This window comes from Amphiprion ocellaris, chromosome 4 (assembly GCF_022539595.1).
Source record: "Amphiprion ocellaris isolate individual 3 ecotype Okinawa chromosome 4, ASM2253959v1, whole genome shotgun sequence".
Classification (NCBI taxonomy): Eukaryota; Metazoa; Chordata; class Actinopteri; family Pomacentridae; genus Amphiprion; species Amphiprion ocellaris.
The window spans coordinates 34,121,232-34,147,975 of NC_072769.1; the positions used below are offsets into that span (position 1 = coordinate 34,121,232).

The window sequence follows — 26,744 nt, forward strand, 5'->3', positions numbered from 1 at the left end:
CTTCTTCTTGGCAGTTTTGTATGAATCAGCATATTTGCAGCATTTTGTTCAAAATCACACCAGTTACATTTCTGTGCAAATTATCACTTCTAACATTTTTAGGAAATCATTAACTGTCATCAAATCATGCTTCATTTGTGCAAACCACTACCTTTGTAACATTTTTGAACAATTCATGAACTCTGTCCCATGTTTGTACAAATTATCAGTTATGTAAGAAAAAAAATCAACTCTTTCACATTTTGAAATGAATCCTATCACATTAGTACTAATCACCAGCATTTTTCACCAGCATTGCAACATTTTTAACAGATCATAACAACAAATCATTACATGTTTTCAACAAATTATTTTTCACATTTTTGTGTAATGGCACGGTGTTTTGAATGACAACATGTTACCTCTTTCTCTGTCTGTAAATGTGTGTTAGTGGGAAGCCTGGCATTGCAGAGCTTATCATGTCTTACCTTTACCTTGCAGCTCACAGTTCAGATGGTTCAGTTTCCCAGTGATGTCCGTTAAAAATGCAAGGTCAAGAATCCACTCAGTGTCCTCAAGCAGCAAGGTGTCTTCCCCTTTGGATTGCATCAACTCTTTGATTTCGGCCAACAGTGACAAAAAACGCTGCAAAACTGGTCCCCTGCTGATCCATGGGGTTTCTGTGTGTAGTAACAGATCACAATGTTCAGCTGACAGCTCCTCCAGCAGCACCTTCAATGTCCTGGTTGTTTGGCTTTGGAGCCATTTATGATCTTCACAACACGAGTCATCACATGATCAAATCCGGCCACTTGTGTACATACATATGTGTTGCTGGTGAATGATGCAGTGGTAATGTAGGAATGTTGGGAAGTCTGGATCCCCTCTGCATCGTACAATGAAGCCTGCATGCCGACCCGTCATGGAGGAGCCCCGTCTGTCGTCAGTAAAACAAGCCTTTCTAATGGTACAGGTTTTTTCTGTCCGTAGTGCGCATACAGTCCGTGTGCTACCAGGTGGCTAGTTAGCATGGAAGCTTTGTAGCGGCTAAAGTAGCGTCTCTCCACATTGTGCCGCTTTGCCGACGCAATAGTCGCCCCGCAAATAGGACACATTATCTTTCACTGTCGTGAAAAAGAACTCTTACTCCCAGACATCGTGAAAATAGTGTTTTCTCTTTCACTTCTCTGTCATGTTTTGGGAGTAAAAACCACATCTAACTTCCCAAAGTGTCTGCTTCCGGATGCTGCAGCAGCGTGACGTGGTGGTTTGACATGCGCAGTGAACTCTGACTCGGACAAGGTCAAAGTTCATTTACACCGAAGACATTTTTGTTTTAAAAAAAATTATAATAAATATTGTAATTTAAAATCTGCATTAATGTAAGTATTTCTGATTTAAAAAGGACAGCAACTATAATTTTTTATAAGGAATTTCATGGTGACTAGTGTTATTTTTAGAACATGTGCCAGGGGCAACTCACATGGTCTCTGCGGGCAACCAGGCGCCTGCGGGCACCGTGTTGGCTACCCCTGTTTTAGAGTTTAGCAGAAGCAGCTGTAGAAAGCGAATAAACCTGCTGGACTGAGAGGCAGCTCGAGACAGTCTGAATGGTTCACCTGGAAGCATCAATGGGGCAGATTTATATAAAGTTTAAACTATATTCCAATTGGTTTATCAATTTATACATAGAAATTGAATACAGTTCTTACTGGCTTGTAAGGCTGGGAGTGTATCCAGCTGTGAAGAAAGGCAGGAGTAAACGTCTTCATATCATATTAGGTTGTAATTTATACCTCCAAGTTTTTAACGATAACACAATAAAAATGGATTTTTTTTTAACCATATGGGACCTTAGACTCTGCTGCAGAAATCAACAAAATGTCATTTGCTCATGTTTCTGTCTTCATAAATGGTTCATTGGTTTATTCACACTATTAAAACATAAAAAGATGTTGAATCTGTGGTTGCAAGCTCAATATCCTGTTTTGCATTTTCTTGTCACTGCTTTTTCTAAGTGTTGTGGATGACTTGTAAATGACTGCCAGTGCTCACATGATGGAGCTGAATGTAATCATGGAAATCTGCTGTTTGACCTGCAGTGCACCGAGAGGGAGGGACAGTCTTCACCAGTCTTGTTATATAACTAGGCTGAAGTTACTCCACTTGGCTGGAGTAACCTGCACTGGCAGCAAAGGTAAGTGGAGGTAAAAGGACTGATGCATGATGACAGACACATTCTGTATGCGTGGATCCTTTCTGTACACTGTTGCAGGAAGACAGTTATGTGTCAGACTGCTTTAATGTTTATTTGGGGAAAGTGGTGTGAGTGGACCAGTTAAGGTTCGTTTGTGTCCGTGCAGTGTGATGATGGCGGCCGTGGAGGATCCTCCGTTCTCTCTGCTCAGTCTGGAGGATGAGCTGACCTGCAGCATCTGTCTGAGCCCCTTCGACTGTCCGGTCACCATCCCCTGCGGACACAACTTCTGCCAGGACTGTCTGCTGGCCACCTGGAAGAACTCCTACAGCTGCCCTCAGTGTCGGACCCTGTTCGCCACCAGACCGGAGCTGAAGAAGAACACGGTCCTCAGCACCGTGGTGGAGACGTTCAGGAGCCGAGCCGGAGGTCCGAAGGAAGAGTCGAGCGGAGCCGAGGAGGAGAAGAAGAAGGAGGAGGTGAAGGTCCGCTGCGACGCGTGTATGGAGGCGGAGGCGGCGCAGACCTGCCTCACCTGCATGGCCTCTTTCTGCGAGGAGCACCTGCGGCCTCACCGGGAGAATCCCATCTTCCGGGTCCACCAGCTGAGCGAGCCTGTCGGCGACCTGTCGGAGCGCATCTGCCCCGATCACCACAAGCTGATGGAGCTGTTCTGCAGCCAGCACGGCCGTCCGATCTGCAGCCTCTGTCTGCAGCAAGTCCACAGAGGATGTGCCTTCAGGAGCCCAGAAGAGCAGCGGAGCCTCCTGGAGGTCAGTGGGCACCGAGAAAACAACGTTTTTAACACGTTTCAACTAGTAGTTTTTTGTTTTTGTTTGTTTGTTTGTTTTAAACAATTTACTTTTCAGAGCGTTTCCCTGTTTTGTTACATTATAGATAACATGTAGTAAAATCACAGAAAAAAACTGAACCACAACTGTACATAACACTTATTCGTTCTTCTACAACGTTTTACTTCTAAATTACACATTTTTTACTGCATTTAAATCATCAAAAAAAATCTTATGTTACAGATATTTCCTTGTGAAATATCAGTATTAATCTACAATGTAGAAAATAATACAAATAAATAAAAAGCATTGAATGAGAAAATGTCCAAATTTTTGAATGGTATTATATATATATAACTTAACATAATTCCATATCTATTCTTTTATTTTTCAAAAAAAATGAACATACTACCATTCAAAAGTTTTGGGTCACTTCAAAATGTCCTTTTTTTTTTTTTTTTTTTTTTTTTAAAGAAAAGCTTTTTTTTTCAATGAAGATAGCATTAAATGAATCAGAAATCCAGTCTAGACATTGTTAATGTGGTAAATGACTATTCTAGCTTTAAAGGGCCCCCTCACTCAAACTAAAGGTCCCATGTTGGAAAAGTTCTTAACAGGTTAATCAAAGTCTCATGTTCCCAGAACGTGTCTTAAATTTTTAAACACTGCAAATATGGTTAATTTCACCATGATAGTATGAGGACTAGGGATTAGCCAATCTAGATTTTTTTTTAGAGCAGATAATGATGTCAGTTATTGGTAATCGAGAAAGGCTGTATATGTGGAGCAATAAAACAGCATGTGATAGCAGAGAACCTGTTATTCATAATTAGGCTTCTTCATTAATAAGGGTGACTATAACTGAATATGTCAAATAGAAATAGGAGTGATTAAATTAAGAGTCTCTCCTCTGTTTATGTGAGATCGACTGAGATTGATCAGTTTGTCTCCTGCTGTTCTGTCTGCTGTTCTTCTGTTTTCTTAATATTTCATAATTTCACTTATATTACCCACTAAGGCTTAAATCTTAAAGTGTTATAAATTATTGTTTCCAGCCTCCGTTTCAGGGTAATCTGTATCTGCCTCCTAACTTAACTCCTAGCCCTTACCATAGCTTTAGCCACTGTGAGAGTAGCTAATTTCCAGGTTTGTGGCAAAGGCTTGTGTTTCTTGTTCAGTTTCTGCTTCAGAGACATTTCTGAGATCACAGAGTGACGACAGAGAGAGGAGGTTGCATCAGACTTGAAATAATAGCATTAATTTATCAATAATCAGCCAATAAAAAAACAATACGATAATCGGGAAAATGACAGCTATTGACCACAATAATCGGACAGGCCACAAACCAGGAAATTTAAAAAAAAAAAAAAAAACGGTGAAAATCCACACATACTTAGGTAAAACAATCCCATGTTCTTCATGGGATTCTTATCTTACAGTGTAGGATTTAGACTACTAGTTGTAAAAGTCAACAATGACTACTAATAACCCTAACCCCTAGTCAACCATTTTCTTTCTAGTCAGTTTTCCTACAAGTTAAGAATGAATGATTAACAAAGTTAACCCCTGTCTGATAACTTAAAGTAATATATTTTTCTGTCATCAGAGAATTTGATATGTACATTTCCACTGTAGTTGATGTATGGCCTCACACTTAAACAATGATCACTTTCGTTCCAATAATCAGTTAATCTCCAACATTTTTGGTTTCATTTTCCAGTTAATAGTCTATTGGAAAGAGCAAAGGACTAAGTTTCATTTTCTAGGAAAGAGGCTGACAGGCTGCAGCACAGCTCTGACAAATCATCGCTTTCCAGAATGGGTGTGAAGCTGAACAATGACGAATTAATGACTGAGTAGTCAGGAACAAAGTCTGCAGTCCAACAACCAGCAGCAGCAACACTCCCTTCAGTTCAGGGCTTTAAATAAATAAATGAATAAAAGTAGTAATTAAATAAAGAGCCTGTATGATATCTAGTAGCACACAAACACTGTTTCTGTGTAGTTCACTCTGTTAATGCCGTATTTCCTACTTGTAGTTCTGTGGTTATGTTTCGTCGCTAAAATCAATTTGGAGATTCATTGCCCAGATTTAACCAATTTAATTTACTGTCAAAGTTACCTGTCGACTCATTGATTGATGATTTTTTTATTAGTTGTCCAAAAGTCACAAGTTTAAAAGGGAACTTAAATTAACTCCAAGTGCTTTGTATAACATACATGGCCTGCAGTTCAGCTGAGAAATCAATGGATATTTGTCAAGTGACTGTTGGTTGCAGCTGACTGGCTAAAGCTAATGGCTTTGTGATTGTGATTTGAAGAGTAGGACTTTATTTGTTTACATAATCTGATTGAATTCAAAGCATTATATTTTTTAGATGTAGAATATAGGGATATTGATGAAATCACACAATTTCAAACTCAGATTTGGTTATTTTTAGCAACAGAACTGAACAACACACATAATTAATTCAAAGATCATTGAAAATCCAACAATTCTTAGTGATTTTACAGTTTCCGGCTGATAAATAGTGTGACTTTGGAGATTTTTAAAATGCTAACTTGCTTTTCAAACTTGCTAGCTTGTTTTGAGGTACAGGGGGTTCAAAAAATTCACCAAAATGATGTCATTTATCAGAGCCAGAAGGTGTAAAAATGAAAGAATTGTTAGATTTGTAGGAAACAAGTATGGAAACAAATGAGAGAGATTAGAGAACAGATCAGAGCACAAAATAAAACATACGTGATTATATTAAAAATGCAGCATGGTTCATTAACAGGCATGTTCTGGGGTTCAGAGTTTTAATATTTAAATTAGTGCGTTGAATTTCTATATTAGATAATGTTGTCGTTTCTTCACCATAATATATGAAGTTGTTGGACAAATTTGTAACATAAATCTTGTTTCTCTTTTTGAAAGACATTTTAGAAACATAAAAAACAGTGAGAAGATAGTTTCATTTAATAATAAGCTGACAGGAATAATAAAGACGATGAACGTGTAATATAAAAAGCAGAATCTTTACCAAACTTTACATAATTCTCAGGGTAGTGAAGCTTCTGTATGTTTGTCTTTGTAGTCCAGCTTCAGAGACAAGCTGGCTTTGCTGAACGGTAAGATTGAGAAGACCGAGACGACGATATGTCAGTTAAACGAGGCTCAGAACAAGCTGAAGGTAATTTTCACACATTAGATTTCATGTGAATTGTTACCTAAAGTACGCAAACCAGTCAGTGATTCATTCCTAGTTGTACACTTGTCTGTGTATGCGTCTTCACCCAGGACGCAGCAGCCAAAAGAAAGGCAGCTCTGTCAGCTTTGTATCAGCAGATTCAGGACATGTTGGCTCAGGATGAACGTGAGGCCCAACATGAGGTCAGTCATGAGCTGGAGGCCGGTCAGACGAAGCTCCGGGACCTGGCGAAGAGGTACACTGATAACAACAAGAAGATGAGAAAAGCCAGAGAAGATATCAACAACCTGCTGAGTCGATCCCAAACCCCAACTTTCCTACAGGTGAGATTACAGACAGGTGTCGCACGACTTGGAGGAAAAAAGTAAAATTATAGTAAGCTCTTCCCCTTGTTCCTTTAAGGCTTCATTCAACTTGCCTAAAGTCGTAAAGACTGAGCCTAATGTACCTCGAATTAACCTGGACTCCAAGAAGGTGACAGCAGCAGAGACTTTTGCCACTAAGCTGAAGGAAAATCTGATGGAGATACTTAAGCAGCCAGTGGAGGCCAGATTAGCTTTAATTAAACCAGGTGAGTGTGCAGGTATATTATTAATGGGAGGTTTGTATTATGAAAGAATATTGAAGCCAATTATGTTCAATTTTGTTGCAGAACTGAACCCCAGAAATGTTGCATCTGGTGAGTGTCGTGTGGGAAATACTGCTTGATACTGATACTAATTGAATGTTGATTATTTTCACATACGAGGGTTGATCAAAAAGTTCAGGGACTCTTTGTGGTGCATTAGCACGTGGAAATCAGAGTCACATGAACAAGCAGGGCGGTTGTGTGAGGAATCAGACCCAAACCATTACTATTTTGCACCATGCAGACATTTATCCTGGTAACACAGACACATAACAGGTCCCTCACAGCCAACTTTGCAGTAATTATCTCCAAAAATTACACATAAACAGGATACAGCGCACAGGCAACAGTATGTAAACTAAACAGAATGTATACCTGGCAACACAGACTTGTCAAGGTTTTTGGTTTGTCGCTCTCAGTCCAAAGACAAAAGACGCTTTGGAACAAGGAAATGGCCAACTTTGCCATACTAAGCTCCAGAAATTTCAAAAAAACCCAAAAATAAATAATTCAGCTAACTGTTAGCTAGCAGAGCCACCACACAGATTTCTTATGAACCAATATCTTCAAAAAAAAGCATTTTGCATGAATTTTGTGAACCCCATTTTACAAAACACCTGCAACAATTACACTTTAACCAATAGAAATAAACTTATGTCAGCATTTTAGCAGAGCTGATTACCAATAAACTTCTACGAGGACAGGATTCGGCAGACTGGTAACTCAACGTGGGGCCCTCAAGTCTGCAGGGGCCCAGCAGGGGGTTCTCAACATCAGTTCCTGTGGGAAATCAACAATAATATATTATCAGCGAGGCACATAATGGCAGGTGATGGTGAGTGGCATTATTAACTCTGCTATAGGAGCATAAAAATGGAACGTGTCAGGATATTGCATGACATAGCACAACATCCTGACCTGTGTTACGCAGGTTTTTGTTACCACTGGTTGGTGCAGCTTTGAATTCAAACTGGAACAGAGAAGAAAACATCACATCTGGTGTCAGTCAGAAGCCTGAAGATCCGACCTTCATGTGGAGGATCATCACTGGTGATGAAAGGCGGATCTGCTGCTACCATCAAGAGAAGAAACAACATTTGAAGAGCTCCAGTTTCTGAAACCAAAGAAGTAGCAAGTTTCTTCATCGTTCATTGTGCACCTGAAATTTGACCCCAGAGTCAAACTGTCAAAGCAGAGTGCTACTGTCGCATCCTGAAGCCTCCGAGAACATTGAAACGACCCGAACTGTGGCGTGGTAGCCTGTAAATGTTCCGTTGTGCTGTGCACCCGATAACAGCACAAGTTTTTTTAGTCACAGACTCCATGTGACTGCGTCCTCTACCCTAAAATGAAATTCAGGTTGTCGTTTTGATACAGTTTACAGCATTTATGGTGCTTGGCGTGTTTCATGAACGGGACTTCCGAGTGTTGCAGGAGCACTGGCAGTGGTGTCTGAATTTAAAGCCAGTGCAGTTTTTGATGTTTATAAGCACAGAATCCTAACGTTTTGATCAACCCTCATGGATGCTGTGTCCTGTGGTGGTTGCTGACTGTTTCTGAATGTATAAAATTCCTTTAATCATTGCACCAGGAATCTTCATAGGTGGCTGTAAAGGTCTGCAGTTTGATCTCCAGCTCCTTTTGTTTACGTGTCCTTTGAGCAAGAGACTGAAACCCAAATTCCTTCTAGTATTCAGTTTTGTAGCACTCTGCAATTGCTGTGTGTGTTTGTTGTGAATGGATGAACGAGGGGCAAAACTTTATAAAAGTCTTTACCATTTACTATTCACAGGTGAAAAAGCAGCTCCAGCCTCAGGACCTACGAGTACCAGAAATACTGGATCCCAGCCTGAATCTGGTGCGTTCGTCTCTATGAAGGAATGATTTTAGCAAAACATCCCAATACAGTCTCACTTCCACCTATAAAGATCTGAAAACCTGAAGAGTTCATTTGCAAAAACTGATAAACACCGTCCTTTAAAAAACACACACTGCACATTCTCAATCCTAAATGTGTTTAAAAAAAACCTGTTGTCAAGCAAGTTGATGTTTTACAGCTAATAGCATCAAACAACAGAGCTGCTCTTCAACAAAACCACAAACAGATTCAATTAGTGAATCAGCACATGGTATTAAGGTGATGCAACCTGGCTCTACCTCTGTTTGGACTGAAAAATAAATTACATAGAACACTGTAAAATACTGAGTAACAATTGGGAAATATGATTAAGACGTAATATTTAGTTTTTTGCAGTACTGAACACAATAAACAGTTTTTTTTTTCCCGATAGATGTCTTGTCCCTGAATTTTTGTCATGTGACTGTTGGTCGCAGTTGTGTCACTAATGGCTTTAGAATTGCAACTGGAAATGCAGAATTTTTAGGGTTTTACAGAATGTGGTTAGTACAAGCCCTTTCTTTGTTATAATTTTTTATATGAGGCATGTAGAATAAAATATTTTGATGAAATATCACTAGATTTGGTTACTTTTTGATTTCTTTTTCAAATTTTACAGTTTCTGACTTTGATAAAGTGTAATTTTGACAGTTCTTTTCATGCACACTTTATATACTATCTGTACAAACAGTATATGATTGCAATTTTCAGCACTTTACCCATCTATTTTATGTTGAAGAATGTTAATTATTGCACTTTGAAGAAACCGAGTACCCATTACATGGCATTGTTTAACTGTGGAACATGAAATATGAAGCAGTTCAAAGAAACTTTTTGTCACATGGAGTGTAAATTACGTATATTATATAGGTTTATTATCAGTAAATCAAACAACCCCACTGCAGTTTGATTGGTACTACATTTTCAAAATAGTAAAAATTAAGATATCAGTTTTTTTCAAATGAACTCTTCACCTCCATTTAAGTGTATGATAAGTATCTACACATGTAGCAGTCAAACACAAGAAAGCTTGAGTTGTGGATTTTGCTCGTCGTGATGCCTTTGCAGCTTTCATACTGAACCTCTGAAGTTTTGATAGAATATCCTGTGTCTGTCATGCACAAAGGTAAAAACTGTAGAACAGATTTTACAAGCATTTGCAGCACATGATCCTTTATAATGCCATAAAACACTAACAGCTGTTCTGCTTGTTTTCTTATTTTCTCCAGAGCTTTCAAAGCAGAAACATCGGAGCAGGTCCCAAAGTCCAGGTCGCCCACCCATCCGGCCACACTTCCAGCCAGTTTTTATACCGAGTTATTCCTACATGGGGCCTCAGACGGGCTGGAGTCAGTCCCAGTACACTCAGTTCCAGTCACCAGGCTCTCCATTTCTGTCAGCACAAATGACAAGTAAGTAAAATAAAACCTACAGTCACCCAAAAAAAAAATCCACTCATTCACTTAAATGAATGTAGCGTAGATGCATACACTGCAAAGAGTAAAAGCAGTCAACCAACAATCTGTTAACCCTCTGAACCCCAACAGGTGGTTTCTGTGCTTTTTTTTTTTTTTTTTTTGCTTCTGTCACATATGTAACGACCAGAAAGACCAAAATCTAACAATTCTTTAACTTTTTACTGCTTCTAGATCTACTAAATGGTGCGATTATGGCAAAAGATAATGTGCTTTTCAAACCTCCCGGCAGATTTTGGGTTCAGAGGGTTAAAGAGAAAAATATAACTCTCCAAACTTTAGATCCTCAGAAAAGTCATTAACAAAAAATACAGGAAAAAAACTAGTGGCATTTTTGAACAGTAATGCAGCACATGTAGAATACTTTTAATATGAAATACTTGGTCACAAAAGTGAAAATAAAGTTATTCTAGTTTAGCTGTCACAACTGATTGAGCAGGTATGATAAGTTATTCTGGAGTTTCTGGAGTGATTCTTTAAATATAACTAAAAAAATATATAATTTTTATGAGTATATGCTTCATTTTCAGAGTCTACTTTTATTTTCAGTGCTATTAAGTTCACCTGTCAGTGTTTTTAATGCTGTGTCTGACCTGTTTTTTGTGTCAGATAGACAGAATTTATGAAGTACAAGATGCTGTTTTACACATTTCAGCCGACTTGTTTTTTGGTATCTGCAGTTTTAGCATCTTTGACCAAAATCCTGATCATTTCTGTGTTTTCTTTTGTCTAGATCTGACTTCTGATCTGTGTTTTATGAAACATGATGCTATTAGTCAGCAACTTTGCTGCATAGCTTCACCTGTGGAATCACTGGCAGGAGTTTTGTCATTCCAACATGATTGTTCGAACTGGGTGTGGATTATTTTGTTCTTGTGCTTCAGCTGTTTGGTATGAAGGCGGTGGACGAGCAAACATGTACACTAAGACGTTATTCTTTGAGGTTTTTAATGTAGAGGTTAGTTGGACTGATGGGTGTTGCTTTAGTTTCGTTTCTAAATTACTATTCAGGTGTTGACTTGAGTCATTTCCTAATCTTCTAATAAAAACACAGGATGTACATTCATTTGTAACACCAATACAATGAATGTTATCTGTAAAGAAGTGTAGCTTGAGCTAAAATAATGGGAATTTTTTATGGTTTACTTGGACTTGCTGAATAGTTGTGCTCCAAGTGTCTTGTGTTTAAATTAAAATATTAATTTTACTTTGGGCTTGCGTAATAGTTTAACATTTTATAAAGTAAGCGTTAATTTTGTCCAGTTGGCAGTGCAACTGGTTTTAAACAAATTCACTTTTAGTAATTCATATGCTTAACACTGGTCATTTATTTTATTTGTGTGCAATTTTGGAAAATCTTGTATTTATCACACCACAGAGGACCTACTGAGGAAAACTTTATGCAAATTTTTCTCCAGAACAAGACAAAAAGCCGCCCAGTGCTCCAGGAGGAAATAAGCAGGCTGGGAAAGATAAACCCAGAAACCATCCACCTTCGGCACAACATCCACATCCTGATTTGTAGAAGCAGCATTTTGCATTTATTTCTGCCACACGGAGGCAATGTGGGGTTCATGCATTATATTATTATTAACTTAGGGACACTATTCTACTGCTTAAAACCTCTGAACTCTAATAAAATGGTAAAATTACACTATTTCCTAGAGCCAGAAACTAGTAGAATGTCAACTTTCCAACAGTCCCTGGAATCATCATCTGTAGTGTCCCTCAATCTAAACTTAAAATTGTGATATTTCATCAAAATCACTTTATTCTGTCCCATTTAAAACATTTGCCAAAAAGCCTACTGTTTGCTCTCAACAGATTCTGTACAAATAAAAATAAAAATGAGCTCCTCGTGACAACCGAGAAGCCATTCATGCCTCGGCTGTGACCAACAGCCAGGTGACAAAAATTTAGCAATTTTTCAGCTGAACTGCAGGCAGTGTTTCCACAAAGCACCGTTAAAGTTTGCACAGACATTCATGATCCATGAATGGTGTTTAACTCTCTGAACCCTAAAACCTGGTTTATAAAGGGTTGTAGTTAATAAAAATGCAGCATTAATCAGAGCCTGAAACTGTAAAAATAGAAAGAATCGCTGGACTTTTTTAAACTTTCTGACAGCCCTTGAAATACTCATTTGCGACACAGTTCTGCCAGGAAAACACTGTACATTAAAAAAAAAGCCAAAATTACACCATTTATCAGAGCCAGAAGCTGTTAAAACAGAAAAAACTGTCATATTTACAGCTTTTCCAGCAGTTCTTGAACTACTCATCTGTGATGGGCTGGTCTCTTTAATTTATCTAATAATCGTGGTTTAAAATTGTGATCACTATTGTTGCTACTGCTATTACTATAACATGTCTCTTAAATTCACCAAAAAATAACAAAACAATAATAAAATAATAATAATAATAATAATAATAATAATAATAATAATAATAATAATAATAATAATAATAATAAAATAAATAAGAATAATTCTGGAACATTTTGCTCTGTTGGTCTGTTGGGACAAAGAAATGGGTTCAGATTGTTAAATAAACATTATACATATATACAGAGCAGCTACTGTTGCCTTTAAGCTATAATTTAAATACTAAAGGGTAGATATGTATGATTATGTTTGAGTGTAAATGATTAATTGAATATATGGAAATGAACATCTGATGTTCAGCAGCTCAGTGTATGTTAAACTGGTAAATGTTTAACTGTGATCTATGACCAATGATCAGAGCAGATGTTTTCTTTTTTCTACTTTATAATATAATGAAAACACAGAGGCACCTTGCTTATATATGAAAATATTTATGGGAATGTCTTCAAATTCAAAAGTTTGCTTCGTTACATTCATGTCAATCAAAATCGATTTTTGTCACCTGTAGTACAAGTAATTCACCAAACCCTCTTTTACTTTGTAAACAGCTCTGTTTTGAATGATTGTTAGCAATAAAAGCTTATTTTCTCTCTTTCTATGTTCATTCCTGCTCCACATAAAGCTTCTAAATAGGATCGCGTTGTCATCAAAATTAAGCAGATTATGTATGTTTTCTGCAGATTCTTATCAGCTTACAGCTTTTTGTTATTCTTACACATACTCGACAGCAAAGAAATAAGCATATTCCAATGCACATTAATAATGAAAGCATTTTGGTACATTTAACGTGATAAATTGTGACAGTTAACTGACTTTCGAATGCAGAAGCCCAGTGCTAATAATTTAACGTTAGCTATAGATAGCTACACAGTATGACACAGTTTCACTCAGTTTGGCTGTTTGAATATAAACAGGAATAAATGTATGTTAAGTTCTCACAAATTGTAAACCGTCAGCTATGAACTGAGAGCATTAAACACAACCAATGTCACAACCGTCCCTCGACCCTTCACAATAAAACGAGGAAATGTCATTATTAACCACGCTAGCATCACAGTGAGGTGGTTGTTATATAAGATGGTTAAAAACTAGAGAAAGCACCGTGGTGTTAAATTCTCAACACTGGTGCAACAAAGAAAACACCATTTTGATACATGAATAAATTTACATCCCACATATTTGGTATATTATTTCCTAAAAATGTCCATATATGTCCACATAACCAGCGACATGATTATGTCTGTGCTTATTAAGGGAGTGTTTTCCTGGATCAGCATGATGCTAACATGCTAATATTTAGCATGTTAGCATAGTGTTAGTCTCGACTGCAGTTGCAGCTGAGACAAATTGTGGTAGGAGTTTGGCCGTGTCACCTTTTAAATTTAGAGATTCCCTCCAATCAAAATACAGTTTTTTGTTTTTTTGTTTTTTTAGCTTTTTAGCATGTCAAAATGGTGTTATTCAGACTTTCAGGTTTTCATACGTAACAAACTTAAAAGAATCAATCCTGTCAACAAGATGGGATTTTCTGCATCATTATTCTTCCTCTGCGTTTGTTCCCCAAAAAAATTACAAAGAGCGTGGATTAGGCATTTTTCCATAAACTGGTTTGGAGTGAATAAACTCAGTTGTGTAGAGTTGTGCCAAGTTGGCGGTATTGACGATGTTTTGTATAGCTGTAATACACAGACAAGAAGAGGGCAGAAATTACACCACTTGTTTCCCAAAAGACCTTGAAGAAGAAACAAACATGACTCTGTCCATCTATGAGACAAAATTGCAGAGAAGTCTTCAGGTATTGTTTTCAGTCATGCAAATTGTAAATATTCTTTTATGTCAGCTGGTACTGCTCATGATGTTTCATGCTACTGGAAATGAAGAAACAGCGGAAACAGCTAATCAGTCATGTGAATTAAGTGTTCACACCTTATGAACTTCATCAGAAAAGGTGTTTCCATCTCACATGAAGCGGACTGGCGCTTTTTTGACAAAGTCAAAAACCAACTGACGCAAGTGTGAAAACTTTTCTGAAAACTTTAGGATGCTTTATCAAATTCTGCAGTTTCCATTCCATCATGCTTGGAAATGTGAATAAAAATGTCACATCTAGGCCATTTTAAAGCAGGACGGGGTCATTTTCGAGGGAAAAAATCTCTCTAAATGTGTAACTTTGTTACACGGAGTTAAGTTTATTGGGGATTTAATTAATGACCGGAGAGGGGCTTTAAGTTTGATGGTTGCAAAGATTCAATCTGTGGAGACAGTTCTGATATTTGACATGTGAACTAAAACCACACTGCTAGCGTGGCTAAAAGGAGAGCCCCATCGATATACCAGCTGGATGATATCGGCCTGTCACAGATATGTAGGTATTGACGTATGTGTTGTTCAATATGAAAACTTTCTTTTAGAGAACATAATACAGAAAAAGTTCCTGGAGAATGGTTCACACTCCACTGATTACAACACTGTCAGCACTGTCTGCAGCACATGTAGCAGAGTACGTTTTAAAGCTGAGCAGATAGTGGTGCAAATTAACCTTGACAAGGCACAGCTGTGAAGTGAAAACCATTTCAGGTTCTACCTCATGAAGCTCATGGAGAGAATGTCAAGAGTGTGCAAAGCGATAATCAAAGCAAAGGGTGGCTATTTTGAAGAATCTAAAATATAAAACATGTTTTGACTTATTTTACACTCTTTTGTTTACTACATAATTCCACGTGTTTAATCATAGCTTTGATGCCTTCAGTAAAAATCTACAATGTGAAAAGTCATGAAAATAAAGAAAAACCATTAAATGAGAAGGTGCGTCCAAACTTTTGACTGGTAGTGTATGTCTTCATAGTAAGTTGCTAACTAGTTTGTCAAATACATTTCTGAAAAGTTAATAAACAATGACCTCATCATTTTCCCTTTTAAATATAACTGGAACAATATAACTAGAACAATATAACTAGAACCTAAACGGTACTGGATTTTTGGGTCCAATATCATATTCTGATAACGATATACTGCAGATATTGTTTATATTTATGTTAGATTCATACTGAAAAAGGAAAATAATGGGGTCATTGTTTATTACATTTCCAGTGATGTATTTCACAAAGGAGTCAGCAACTTGCCAAAAAGACACTTGACTCCGCATCACCACCTGCTCAGCTGTAATATGTGTTCTGCTACATGTGCTGCACACAGTGCTGACAAGACTATTGCAAACAATGGAGTCGACTGTATTATGTTCTGTAGAAGAAGGCATTTCTCGACAACATATACAGTGATATCAATATATCTGTGACAGGCCAATGTAATTCAATAATATCGGCCAGGTTCTAAATATAACATATATATTACCAATATCAGTATCTGAAAATCCAATATCAGTTAAGCTCTACTTACATTTAAACAAATTCAGTGCAACACATCACAAACAACTCTGGTAAACACGGATGTTGGGTACATGATCCAACAGGTGTCCTTGAGCAACAAGACATTCACCAAACAAAAAGAGTGTGATGAAACCACAAGGTTTGGTTACCTGCCGAGGAGGTGCATATTTCAAAAGCGTAGGCATCATGCGGCTAAAAACTGATCCCTGTTCAGCCTTATGAGCAGCAAATCAGCTCCAAAGCACAAACTAACATTCTAAAGACTTTTAGGGTATGGCTCTGAGCAACAAACAAACATTCTGCAATACACAGGACCACCTCAAAATGGCAAAATTCTTTTTCCTGGCTATCTGACACACAGAAACACAAATGTCCTCTTGCAGACATTATGCAGCAAAGAGGCAGTCAGTGAAACTCCACAGGTAGACCAAAGCCCCCTGAACACCACACAGACATGCAAGTGATGGCATAATTACAGAAATATAGAGATTTGAGACCAACTCTACTTTTCCTGTCTACAAAAATACTGGTTTTACGTCGCCACCTTGTGGTGACTACTGGGTAAAACACAAACAAGGAGGCAAGAGGACTGCTTGAACAATGTGAAAGAACAACATGGGATAGCATAATCTCATCAGCAGTTCTAACTATGGGCAGTAACATCAAAAGTCAATGTCACAGTTCCATGTACACTTGTAAACAAAAGTTTCCATACACTTGCAAAGACCATGTATATCATGACAGTCCTGAGTTTCCAATTATTCCTATAACAATTTTTTTTTCAATGATTCCATTAAAGAAAATTCAGAGTTATAGGAGTCAGTGGAAGCTCAAGACTGCCATGATATGCGTGGTCTTTACAAGTGTGTGTAAACATTTGCTCATGTCTGTATATAAGCTATGGCCTAGGCAGTGTAAGGTTTTCATCAGTGTAAGTGCCAAAACAGTGCAACACAAAATATGTAAACGGGACGAACTGTGTAAAGACGAGGAAAAACAAAAGGCTTTACATGTTAGCAAAATGAATCCTCTGAACGACAGCTACTTGGCAGCACTTTCCTAACAAGTCAGGCTGTTTCCTGCAGGAGCATCACATACAGTTTTAAGATTGTGGACAAGCTACTTGAGACTTCATGAAGTAAACAAATCGATGTCCAGTGATTGACAACACATATCAGACCTCAGCCTACACACACACAACAAAGTTTAGCCACAAAAGCAGGAGAATAAAAACTATCAACGATGTGATGAGGAGCCTAAAAGAGGACTCTTTTTAACATCTTAGCGCTTCTCAGAAAATGTGTCTGATTGTTTGTGCTTTGTGTGGATAAGTTTTGAAGAAATAAACCATTCATCAGAGCTCCACAACCACCATGTGACAGTACATTTCTGTCTTTCAACTTCTTCAACCTGCTGCTGATTTTAAACATGGCTTTACTGGATCAACTGAACCTGGGCAACCTATTAAAATGGCTCACTGATACCTGCAGGGCTGCACTGAGCGTTCAGTTGTAAATACAGTAGAATAAATACACTACAGACTATCTATGGCACATGGGCTCAGTGCAAATAAACAGCAATCATTCACCATAACGTTCACCTCCTGACTGCCCCACCTGCAGAGGGGAAACTGCCTGAGCTCTGGGTTACAAGATAAAAGATCAAAAACAACACACAGCAGCTCAGTTCCAAACTAATCTTTCTAACTCATCTGTGCACATCAGTGTGACTGTGTGGACAAAGACCTGGGAGGAGGACGACTAATGCACACAAGGAATTAAGGAGAATGGGGCTGAAAGAAGCAAAAGGATAAGAAAGGCTTCATATCACATGATGTTCAGGGTGGGTCATGCGCGAGCCGAGGCCGGCCCCGGGGGTCTGGGGGAGTCATGAGGGGTCGGGCTCTCTGTCTCAGAGGCGCTGGATTCATCATCATCGTCATCCGTCTGCTCGGCGCTGTGGTACAGCATGAGGGCCTGGGTCTTGTGGGTGATGGTGATGGTGCAGGGACCCTGGGCCCATGGCTCCCCGTCCACCTGCATGGGCATCTTGGAACTCTTCAGAACCAGCTGGAGAGAAAAAAGGTTACTGTCAAGTCAACGTCATTTATACAGCACATTTAAAACAACAACAGTTGAGGCAACATGTTTTACAGAAGACAGGTAAGATTAAGGCTGCACATTTACCTAACCAGCTAAGATTAGGGATGTCCCCTGGCAATGTTGCAGATCAGGATCAGGGCCGAACACTGCATTTTTGAAGGTACTGGTATCGACACAAATCTAAACTAGGGATCAACCGAAATGGGTATTTTTTACGGGTTGATAGAGATGCTGGCTATCTGTAATCAAGAAAAGCAAATAACCGATATTTGGAACCGTGATACATTAGATGACATAATTTTTTTGAACAGGGAATCTGTCATTTATAAGTATGCCTCCTAATCACAAGGGATTACTATAGCTAAATATGTACGCTTGCAATAGAAACGATGTCGGAGCATCACAGGATGTTAGGATGTTCTCCCCTGTTCTCTGTTGTGAGATTGATTGATTGATTGATTGATTGATTGATTGATTGATTGATTGATTGATTGATTGATTGATTGATTGATCGATCGATTGATTGATTGAGATTGAACAGTTTGGCTCCCGCAGTTACGTCTGCTGTTCTTCTCTGATTTGTGAATCTTTCATTGTTCTATCACTTTTATTGTCTACTAAGGTCTAAATCTTCAAGTATTATTAATTATTGTTTTCCAGACTCTGTTTCAGGGTAATCTGTGGCTGCTTCCTACCTTAGCTGCTAGCTGTTAGCGTAGCCTTAGCCACTGCAAGAGTAGCTAATTCACCCCGTCTGTGGTGACGGCTTGTGTTTCTTATTCAGTTTTTCAGTGTCTGCTAGAGAGACATTGCAGAGACCACAGAGTGACTACAGAGAGAAAGAGCCAGCCCAAAATAGTGCATTTAAAGGCTGATAATCGGTTTATCCCTGATCTAAACCCTATCATTTGTTGGCATCTACTGCCACACGGGTACAGAAAAAGAGAAGGATGCTTTGTATTTAATATATTATTTTTGGCTGGGTGTCATTAGACGTCACATGAGTCTTCGTCATGGTGCCCCTTGCTAGCTAAACCCTTTGCCTGTTTAACTTAAGAATTAAACCATATAACACTATACACGCAAATCCAAAGATTCTCAAGAGCAGCATATGTGTGACAGTGGAGAGGAAGAGCTCCCTTTTAAAAGCAAGAAACCTCCAGCAGAACCAGGCACAGACAGGGTGGATGTCCACCTCGACCAGATGGGGTGAGGGGAAAGGAGAGCAAAAACAATAGCAGATAGAAAACAGATAATAGGACATAAATGTTGGACGGATTAGTGGATCCAGCAGCTGCAGGTAACACCCAACATCTCAGCATTATCTACTGTACCATAGAGTATCTTGCCAGTGATTGCGATTGACAGGTTTACTTTTCCTTGGAACAACTGCTTGGTTGAAGAACAGGTACAATTTCAGTCCAACATGATTTCCTTTGGCAAGATCTCTTGCAGTTACCACTACATGCTCCCCTTAGTGATACTTCTGCTCTGTGTTTTGACTCAGAAAAGCCGGGCTGCCTCTGTTGCCATGGCTACACCATCATTTAGCATCCATTAAAGGCTGCTATCTGCCTTTCATCATGTAACCTTTTAAACTGCAGCTCAAAACAAGCAAGGGTGTAATTTCACAAGCGCATACAGACTCCTGGTTTCTATGCAGAACCTACCCTCAGTTTCAAGGAAAACTTATTTTTCTTATCCTGGTATTCTCATGTGACACAAATTCTAAAGACTCCTAGAACTGAGCATAAATCAAAGCTAAGGCAGTGCAGAGTAACTTCTGGTAACTATGAGCATAACTACTGCATGAAAGGTATTCAAATATCAAGAAAATCAGTTTGTTGTTGTGGATACAATCAAATATTCATGCAGGTGCACAACATCGGCAGCTGTCCTCTCACTCCTTTCTTTTGTGCATCAGAAGTGAGTACCTTCAGTGCTCTTATTGGTGGTTTAGCAAAAGATTGGTACTGAGGGGTTTAAGATTGCCACATAAAAGAGCAAAGGGACATTGGTGAAATGAGCAGCAGCTGAGCAGCATATGCTTAATCAGATTAGCTAAAATTAGATTCTCAAGCACTGCATTGAGGAAAATGGCAGTGAAAACTAATTTGACTCCCTTATTGTGCCACTTAATGAGGTAAACAGGAAGCGCTGTGTGCTGCTGTAGCCTCACCCTGACAGTGTGGGCCTGACCGAGCCGGACCGGGTTGGCCAGCTTCACCTGGATCTGAGCACAGTGGAAGGAACCAAACACTCCCACCACCTCCAGCAGCCCATCGTCCAGCCTACAGGCAGGAGAAAAACACTTTTAGCTGCCAAAGTCACCTGAAGCAATGTGTAAAAATGCTCCAGTATGAGAAAAAACACAAGAGAATCCTACTTTTATCTGGCTATTGCCTCTCACAGTGGTAATTATGTGTTGGCCCATGTCTTACCGTGTCGGGGGACATGGTTCGTCTCCCATCCCCTCCCAGAGTCTGCAGCCTCCCCCCCAATATCCAATGTTACAGACAATGATGCCCTCCAGACTGGGCAGCACCACCCTCTCTCCATCCAGCTCTAGCTACAACCACAAACACACATTTATGTTGTTAACTACACAATAAATACCAGTATCTGAGTTATAAAACTCTAGTAACAACACAATACTAACATATAAACTGTATAACTTCTCCTCTTTCTGTAGAACTTACAACGGACACCTAAATCTAAACATCTAGCTGAATATCAATATTATTTGCGATATTATTTTATATTATTTTGTTGTATTACTTCACTACCTCAGGATCATTGTCAGTATTAGTTCTCACATTTTCTATTCTAGTCTTATTTTTAGCTCATTTATTTTTATTATATATCTATTGCTTTTCTACTAGGCATTACATTTATTCTCATTTTGTAATGTTTTCTGGGCTATATCTCATGAGAGATTTCCTTTGGGATTAATAAGGTTTGATCTTATCTTAAAACAAACATTTTTGAGAAAGATTCCTCTAAATTTGGTTACTGAAGTGCTGTGTCCAAGATAGACAAACATTTTAGAGGCCATTCTATGTAAAACTGGCACATTTTCAGAACCAATGATTTGCCTGAAATTTTATCACATAAAATATGGATAATTATGAAGATATTTGTTATATATGTTTGTTTGAATCACAATATATTAATTTCATATGACAAAGTGTTGTACAACTTTTGTTTGGCATTACTTTGAAATACAGATGCATATGGTTCAGAAAATATCACTAGCTCACTTCTACATTATCAATTTTTTGTTAATATAAGGTCAATGATGGGATTTTTTCTATTAAATTGCAGATTCTGAATCGATGACATGATGAGGATTAACAGTGAAAAATGCAATTTATCTTTATTAGTTTCTAAGACATTTTTTTCCAAATAGTTTCAAATTTCATTGCACAAAAAAATGTTGAAAACAGAACTGGCGTGATCTTTTAATCACATGCACGAGTCTAATGTACCTCAATCCTCTTATCCAGATCTTTACATTCCTGCACTAAACAATCTTTGGTGCCATACAGGAAATAAACTGCCTGCGGAGAGAGAAAAACAGTAATAATGTAAAACACTCCTGATGTCTCTTTTGTACACATATTAAAATCTTTTGCATATGATTTGTGTACAGCATTCAGACCTTGTTGATGATGCGGCTGGAGAAGAAGGAGGGCGTTTTCTCACGGTGAGTGTGGAAGTTAAGCGCCATCAGAGCGTCGGGACCCACAGAGAAATAGTTGTTCATGGACAGAACCTGAGCAGGAGTTCACAGTTTATGCTTTAAATTAATGCAAAACACTTCAGTTGGTCAAGTGTCAGCTGTCACGGTTTTACATTGTTTTTAAAAAATCGACACAGATCAAACTCGCCTTTGGTTTACGGAAGTAGAGGCCTTTTGAAGCTACCTGCACTTTCCACCTGAAAATGAATACGGAGGCAATTAGCAGAATGAAGACAAACACAAGCAGGGAATAACCACGATTTCAGAAAAACACGTGAAGAGACACCTTCCACTCAGAGGAATTTTAATAAACAACACACAAAAAGTTCATTCAATGTTTAATCATGTTTGACTACTGATCTACAGCCTTCTTAACATTCACAAAAAATCATTTTGGTCATCAAATACTGCATTTTTTTATTGGCCCAAAAGTAGTAATATTTACATAATAATACCAGAATCAGCCTCTAAAAGATCCACCATTTTAACCTTCCGAACTCCAACAAGCAGTTTATTTTATGGGCTTTTTTTTATTTACTCCTGTCACATTTTTACTCACTGTGGTCTCAGTTTTCACTGCAATATAAAGTCCTTCACCTCTATGGAAACAGAACAACCATGAGTCACTCATAGCCTTTCAGTTGCACCAAAGAAGGTGTGATTTTTTTTGTTTTTAAATAATTTTTTAGGGCAAACGGTGTATTTTTGGTGAATTTTAAAATGATACATAGAATGAAGGGATTTCACAAAGTATTAGGATTTTAAACTTTAAATTTAGATACATTTCTCAAGAAAATACAAAGTCCTTCATGAGTTCCAGCATCAGTGGAAGGCTGAAAATCTGATGATTCTTTTGGTTTTTACAGGTTATGGCTCTGAAAAATGGTGTCTTTTGGTGGAAGCTAGTAATGTTACATATCTCATGTCTGAAAAGAGCTACAACAGCTATATTGATGAGGAATATGACAGACTGAGATAAATCAGAACTCTCAGCACTCAGTAGACATTCACACTCTTCCCACTCAACACATCAGGAGATCCAGAAAAAACACATTACACAATTAACAGCCTAGTAGCACAAACATAGAGGAATAATTGGCATAAAACAAAAAAAAAACAAAAGCAGCATCATCTCCTCACCTGTCCATTTTAACCACTTCAGCATCGAGGACGTTCCGGAGGACCTGCTCCACGGGGATCTCACCAGCATACCCGGCTCCCCAACCTAAAGTATTAGAGAGGTCATTCCCTGTCCCCAGAGGCAGGATGGTCACCCTCGGGATGAACTGGTCTTGGCCCTGACACAGGAAACAACAAGAGGGGCAGGTTTCTTAAAATCAACATGGCGGAGACAATAAAGAAACATGTCAGTGCATTAGGAGGACAAATAAAGCGTCCCACCTTTAGCTTCATAGTGTCGATGGCATCCAGCACCCAGCCCACCGTGCCGTCACCTCCACACACCAGCACCCGAACACTGCCAGGGGGCAGCAAGGTGCACAGCTGGAGGGCTTTGGAGGGAGTCAGCTCAGATAGGTCAAACACCTGGATGTGAGAGGGGGAGGAACACAGGTGCACTGGACTGAATAACCCCACTGTTACAGTTACACCATTATTCTGTCTACCTATAACCAGCACACCTGGTTATAGTCTGTCCTGGGCCAAAATACTCACTTAGATATAAATAAAAAAATCTGCATTTCATTGTCCAGACTTTCTTTGCAAATTTAAGTTTAAAAAATAACATGCTACTGCAACATCAATAGCACATCAACATCAACTGGGGTAACAATAAAAACGATTTCTAAAAATCTTTTTGCCCGTTTCGTTGTCAGGATAAGCCCTTTTTTTCAATAACATAATCGGTTATTCACATCAGAGCTATTGGTAATATGATGCTATAGTCTGCTTTGCTGTGAAACATAATTATTGACCAACAACGAGAGAAAAAATTGTAAATCCACTCATAATATATGGACATAATGGAGATTTTGTACCCCATAAAGGAGTGTCTGAACCCTGGGTATAGCTTTTGCAGTGGATATATTTTGGTCTGTTATAGGTGGTTCCAACAGGTTTTGGTGCAGAAAACAAACTAGATTAGGCTCTGAAAAAACTACTCCGACTCCCAAAGTCTAAAATGAGACAAAGGAGCTGCACACTGACCTGCACAGGGTTGAGGAGGGTACGGAATTCTCCCAGCAGAGCCTCCCCCATGTTGTTACCGCTACGCGTGTTAGCCAAGACCAGAACTGGAGTCCATCCACTGCCGCAGGAAGACCCCAGCTGCAGAAGCCCAACCACAAAACAGCTGTAAAGCAGCTCAGAAAGCATCACACAATACCTGCAATGGGTTCAAAGGCTCAAACAACCCAGTCAGAGCTTCCGTACCTTGCTGTATTCGTCGGGGTGACGCCGGCGGAGCTTGTTGACCCGGTAGAGGTAGTGAGGAGGGATGATGAGGCTGTGAAACTCACCAAGGTCACAAACGTCTGCATCGGCCAGGCTGTCCATGCAGTCGTCATGCACTGTGGTCTGACACCACACACATCTGGAGGGGTCCAAAAGGACATGGGAAAGTTACATGAGCTAAAAAAGCAAGACCCTGAACACTGTACAACCTGCAGGCATTCTGGTTTATCTCTAATACTAGGATAAAACTGTCATTAGAAGTAGGAATGATGTCTCCAGAAGTTTCTTGCATGAGCATGTCTTGGGGTGGCAAAACCCGTAACTGATGTTGTTGTTTAGAGGTTAGCTGAAATGATGTCAACATGAGATTTAAGGAATTGCATACTTGTAATTATTTGATGTGTACAGACTAAAACAGTTGGCATTTTGGTTAATACACTGACCAGTGTTCAAAATCTAGTCCAGGAGAAGAGATGCTGCGATAAAAAAAAAAAAAAAATCAACCAAAATCCATTGAAATTTGCTGGATTTTGGTTGATTTTTTTCCGAATGTTCTTAAAGAAACATTTTTTAAAGCATTTTTTTGCACCAAAAAATGTTCAAAAATTTCCCCAAAATGTTGAAAATGTAGAAGTTTTCACTGTGAAAATATATTTTTTTCCACATTTTCAACTTTAAAATGGGACAATTTGACCCGCAGGACGACACAAGGGTTAAACTCAGAAGAAAGACTCCTACAAACAGCTGGAAACAAACAAACTAAACTTGTTCAACTTTCCCCAATAAGGGATCAATACAGCTAATCTTTTCTTAAACTTTGGCTCCTGCTGACACTTTGAGGTCTGTGTGTGAATCCAACACAAAAAGGCAAACTTTTGCACTTTCTATGATGTCTAGCTGCCGGTACATTTGAGGCCAATTCATGCTTTCTGGGTAGTAGAAACGTAAAATTAGTTAACCGCAGTTCTTTGTCATGCATGCCTTTATAATTCCTCATTACCAGAGTTGTAATTGAAGTAGTTGCTGTTGGATTTTGGAGATGCTTTGATTTGTACGTGCTTCCCATCAACTGAACCCAAAAACAGTCAGAAGTCCTGATTTCTCCAGATATCCCGTGCTATGTCCTTCCACTGTGCTCAAAACGATCACATTATAGCACGGTACTATGGTGCAATCTGTAACCAGCTGCTGTGTAACCTGTATCCGTTTTTCTGTGTGTAATATGAGAGAAAATGCAACCATCTACAGACAATGCATACCTACTGTAGTGTGAAAAAAACACAGTAGTATTAGTCTGCACGCATGTACACAGAAAGCATGGATTTGCCCTTAACTGTATGGTCACCTACTGCTGCTTTCACTAGAAACTTGGACATCAGAGGTTCAGTGAATGAACTTGACTTCTCAGATCTGAGCAGTGGCCACTCAGATTTCAGTGTTAGCTGTGGTCCTCTCCAACCCCACACTGGTGGCTCCTCTGAGGATAAGGATGAGAAGTGTTTGATTCATCTGACAGTATGAGATTATACCAGCGTTTGCGTGCAGCAGCAGCAGCCCATCAGACCACATTAAAGACAGATTAAAATGAAAGCTCCATTATGTAATGAAAAGCACACAAGGTTTAGAGTGTGCAGCAGCAGGCTTTCATACAAGGAAACCGTATTTTTTCTGTATTATTTCACAGCTATCCATCTGTTTACCAGACTGCTCCTTCAACCCCGTGGCGACAGAACAAGCCCAGACCTTTTCCTGTTGCAGATGTGCTGTTACGCACACCTGAGTGTTTCACCTACACACGCATTTGACTGCAACAACTACCTGAAGTCGCAGAGCTTCGGCTGAGTCCCACACTGCTGCTTACATACGGCACAGTAACTGGCCAGAGGCACATTTCCGCGGACCCAGCGGTGCTCCATGGCCCCATCACGGCCGGATGGAGCCACGATCTCCTTGCAGGACAGGCTCCGGTCGGCCCGGCGCAGGCACAGCTCGTCGGCGCACACACCGCAGCAGTCGCAGAAAGCGCCTTGCAGGATGTGCTGGGAACAGACGCAGCAGTAGGTGGGTTTGTTGAACAGGTCAGTGTAGTGCCAGCCGTGCTTGCTCTTACGAAAGAAGTCCTTCATGTGCGTTTTCCGCTTGGAGCGCTGCGCGCTGCACCACAGCGTGATGATGACCGGGACGATGACGGCCAGAGAGGTCCAGAACAGCAGCGTCCACTCCTCCCGGGAGCCGCAGTCATCCTGCGCCTCGTCGCCCTCTCTGCACATCCTGCTGGACGGGTGGCTACAAGTGATGCTAACGTGCGGAAATCAGCGAAGAGGAGCGCTGCGTAAAGAACAGCGGATGGAAACAGGACGTACGACTCGGTGCCGTGACACGTTCATGGTCACACACTCCCACAGGACCGCGGAGCTGGTTTCACCTCAGATCTCTGCGTGTAATTAGCTGTAAACAGGAGGACAACGACGTGATGTTGAACCCATGAGTCACCGCGTTCACAGCTCCACCACAGAGTGTTTACACGGCGAGATAGTTCACCCGCAGCCACAATGCGC

At 39.5% G+C, this 26,744-nt stretch overlaps 2 protein-coding genes across 4 annotated transcripts; one reads left to right on the plus strand and one right to left on the minus strand.

The window, feature by feature from the left end:
• The first annotated feature begins 2,103 nt into the window (after positions 1-2,103).
• Positions 2,104-13,136, plus strand: LOC111575066 (E3 ubiquitin/ISG15 ligase TRIM25-like). 3 transcript variants are annotated; one of them, XM_035952683.2, is made up of 9 exons: positions 2,104-2,176; positions 2,343-2,949; positions 6,048-6,143; positions 6,251-6,484; positions 6,564-6,732; positions 6,814-6,840; positions 8,582-8,647; positions 9,916-10,098; positions 10,895-13,136. In XM_035952683.2, exons 2-9 carry the CDS (start codon positions 2,347-2,349, stop codon positions 11,056-11,058), a joined length of 1,542 nt encoding a protein of 513 aa, XP_035808576.2. In that variant the 5' UTR covers positions 2,104-2,176; positions 2,343-2,346; the 3' UTR covers positions 11,059-13,136. The 3 variants fall into 3 exon arrangements, with proteins under 3 accessions (XP_035808576.2, XP_035808574.2, XP_035808575.2); XM_035952682.2 differs by lacking the exon at positions 2,104-2,176 and having other exon boundaries at positions 2,202-2,949; positions 11,580-13,136; XM_035952681.2 differs by lacking the exons at positions 2,104-2,176; positions 6,814-6,840 and having other exon boundaries at positions 2,199-2,949.
• On the minus strand, positions 12,960-26,744 carry dgke (diacylglycerol kinase, epsilon). Its single transcript, XM_023279944.3, has 11 exons — positions 26,005-26,744; positions 24,166-24,325; positions 23,941-24,060; positions 23,176-23,319; positions 22,915-23,072; positions 21,923-21,971; positions 21,694-21,807; positions 21,521-21,592; positions 20,474-20,601; positions 20,212-20,323; positions 12,960-17,999 (listed from the first exon to the last, which is right to left on the minus strand). Exons 1-11 carry the CDS (start codon positions 26,454-26,456, stop codon positions 17,778-17,780), a joined length of 1,731 nt encoding a protein of 576 aa, XP_023135712.2. The 5' UTR covers positions 26,457-26,744; the 3' UTR covers positions 12,960-17,777.

Excerpts from the sequence above, each read along its gene's own strand:
- LOC111575066 (XM_035952683.2), top strand. The coding sequence starts at position 2,347 with ATGATGGCGGCCGTGGAGGATCCTCCGTTCTCTCTGCTCAGTCTGGAG. Across the intron at positions 6,841-8,581 it reads CCCCAGAAATGTTGCATCTG|GTGAAAAAGCAGCTCCAGCC; the intron begins GTGAGTGTCGTG and ends TACTATTCACAG. Across the intron at positions 10,099-10,894 it reads TCTGTCAGCACAAATGACAA|ATCTGACTTCTGATCTGTGT; the intron begins GTAAGTAAAATA and ends TCTTTTGTCTAG.
- dgke (XM_023279944.3), bottom strand. The coding sequence starts at position 26,456 with ATGTGCAGAGAGGGCGACGAGGCGCAGGATGACTGCGGCTCCCGGGAG. Across the intron at positions 21,972-22,914 it reads GAAGTGGTTAAAATGGACAG|GTGGAAAGTGCAGGTAGCTT; the intron begins GTGAGGAGATGA and ends ATTCATTTTCAG. Across the intron at positions 20,324-20,473 it reads GAACCATGTCCCCCGACACG|GCTGGACGATGGGCTGCTGG; the intron begins GTAAGACATGGG and ends TCCTGCCTGTAG.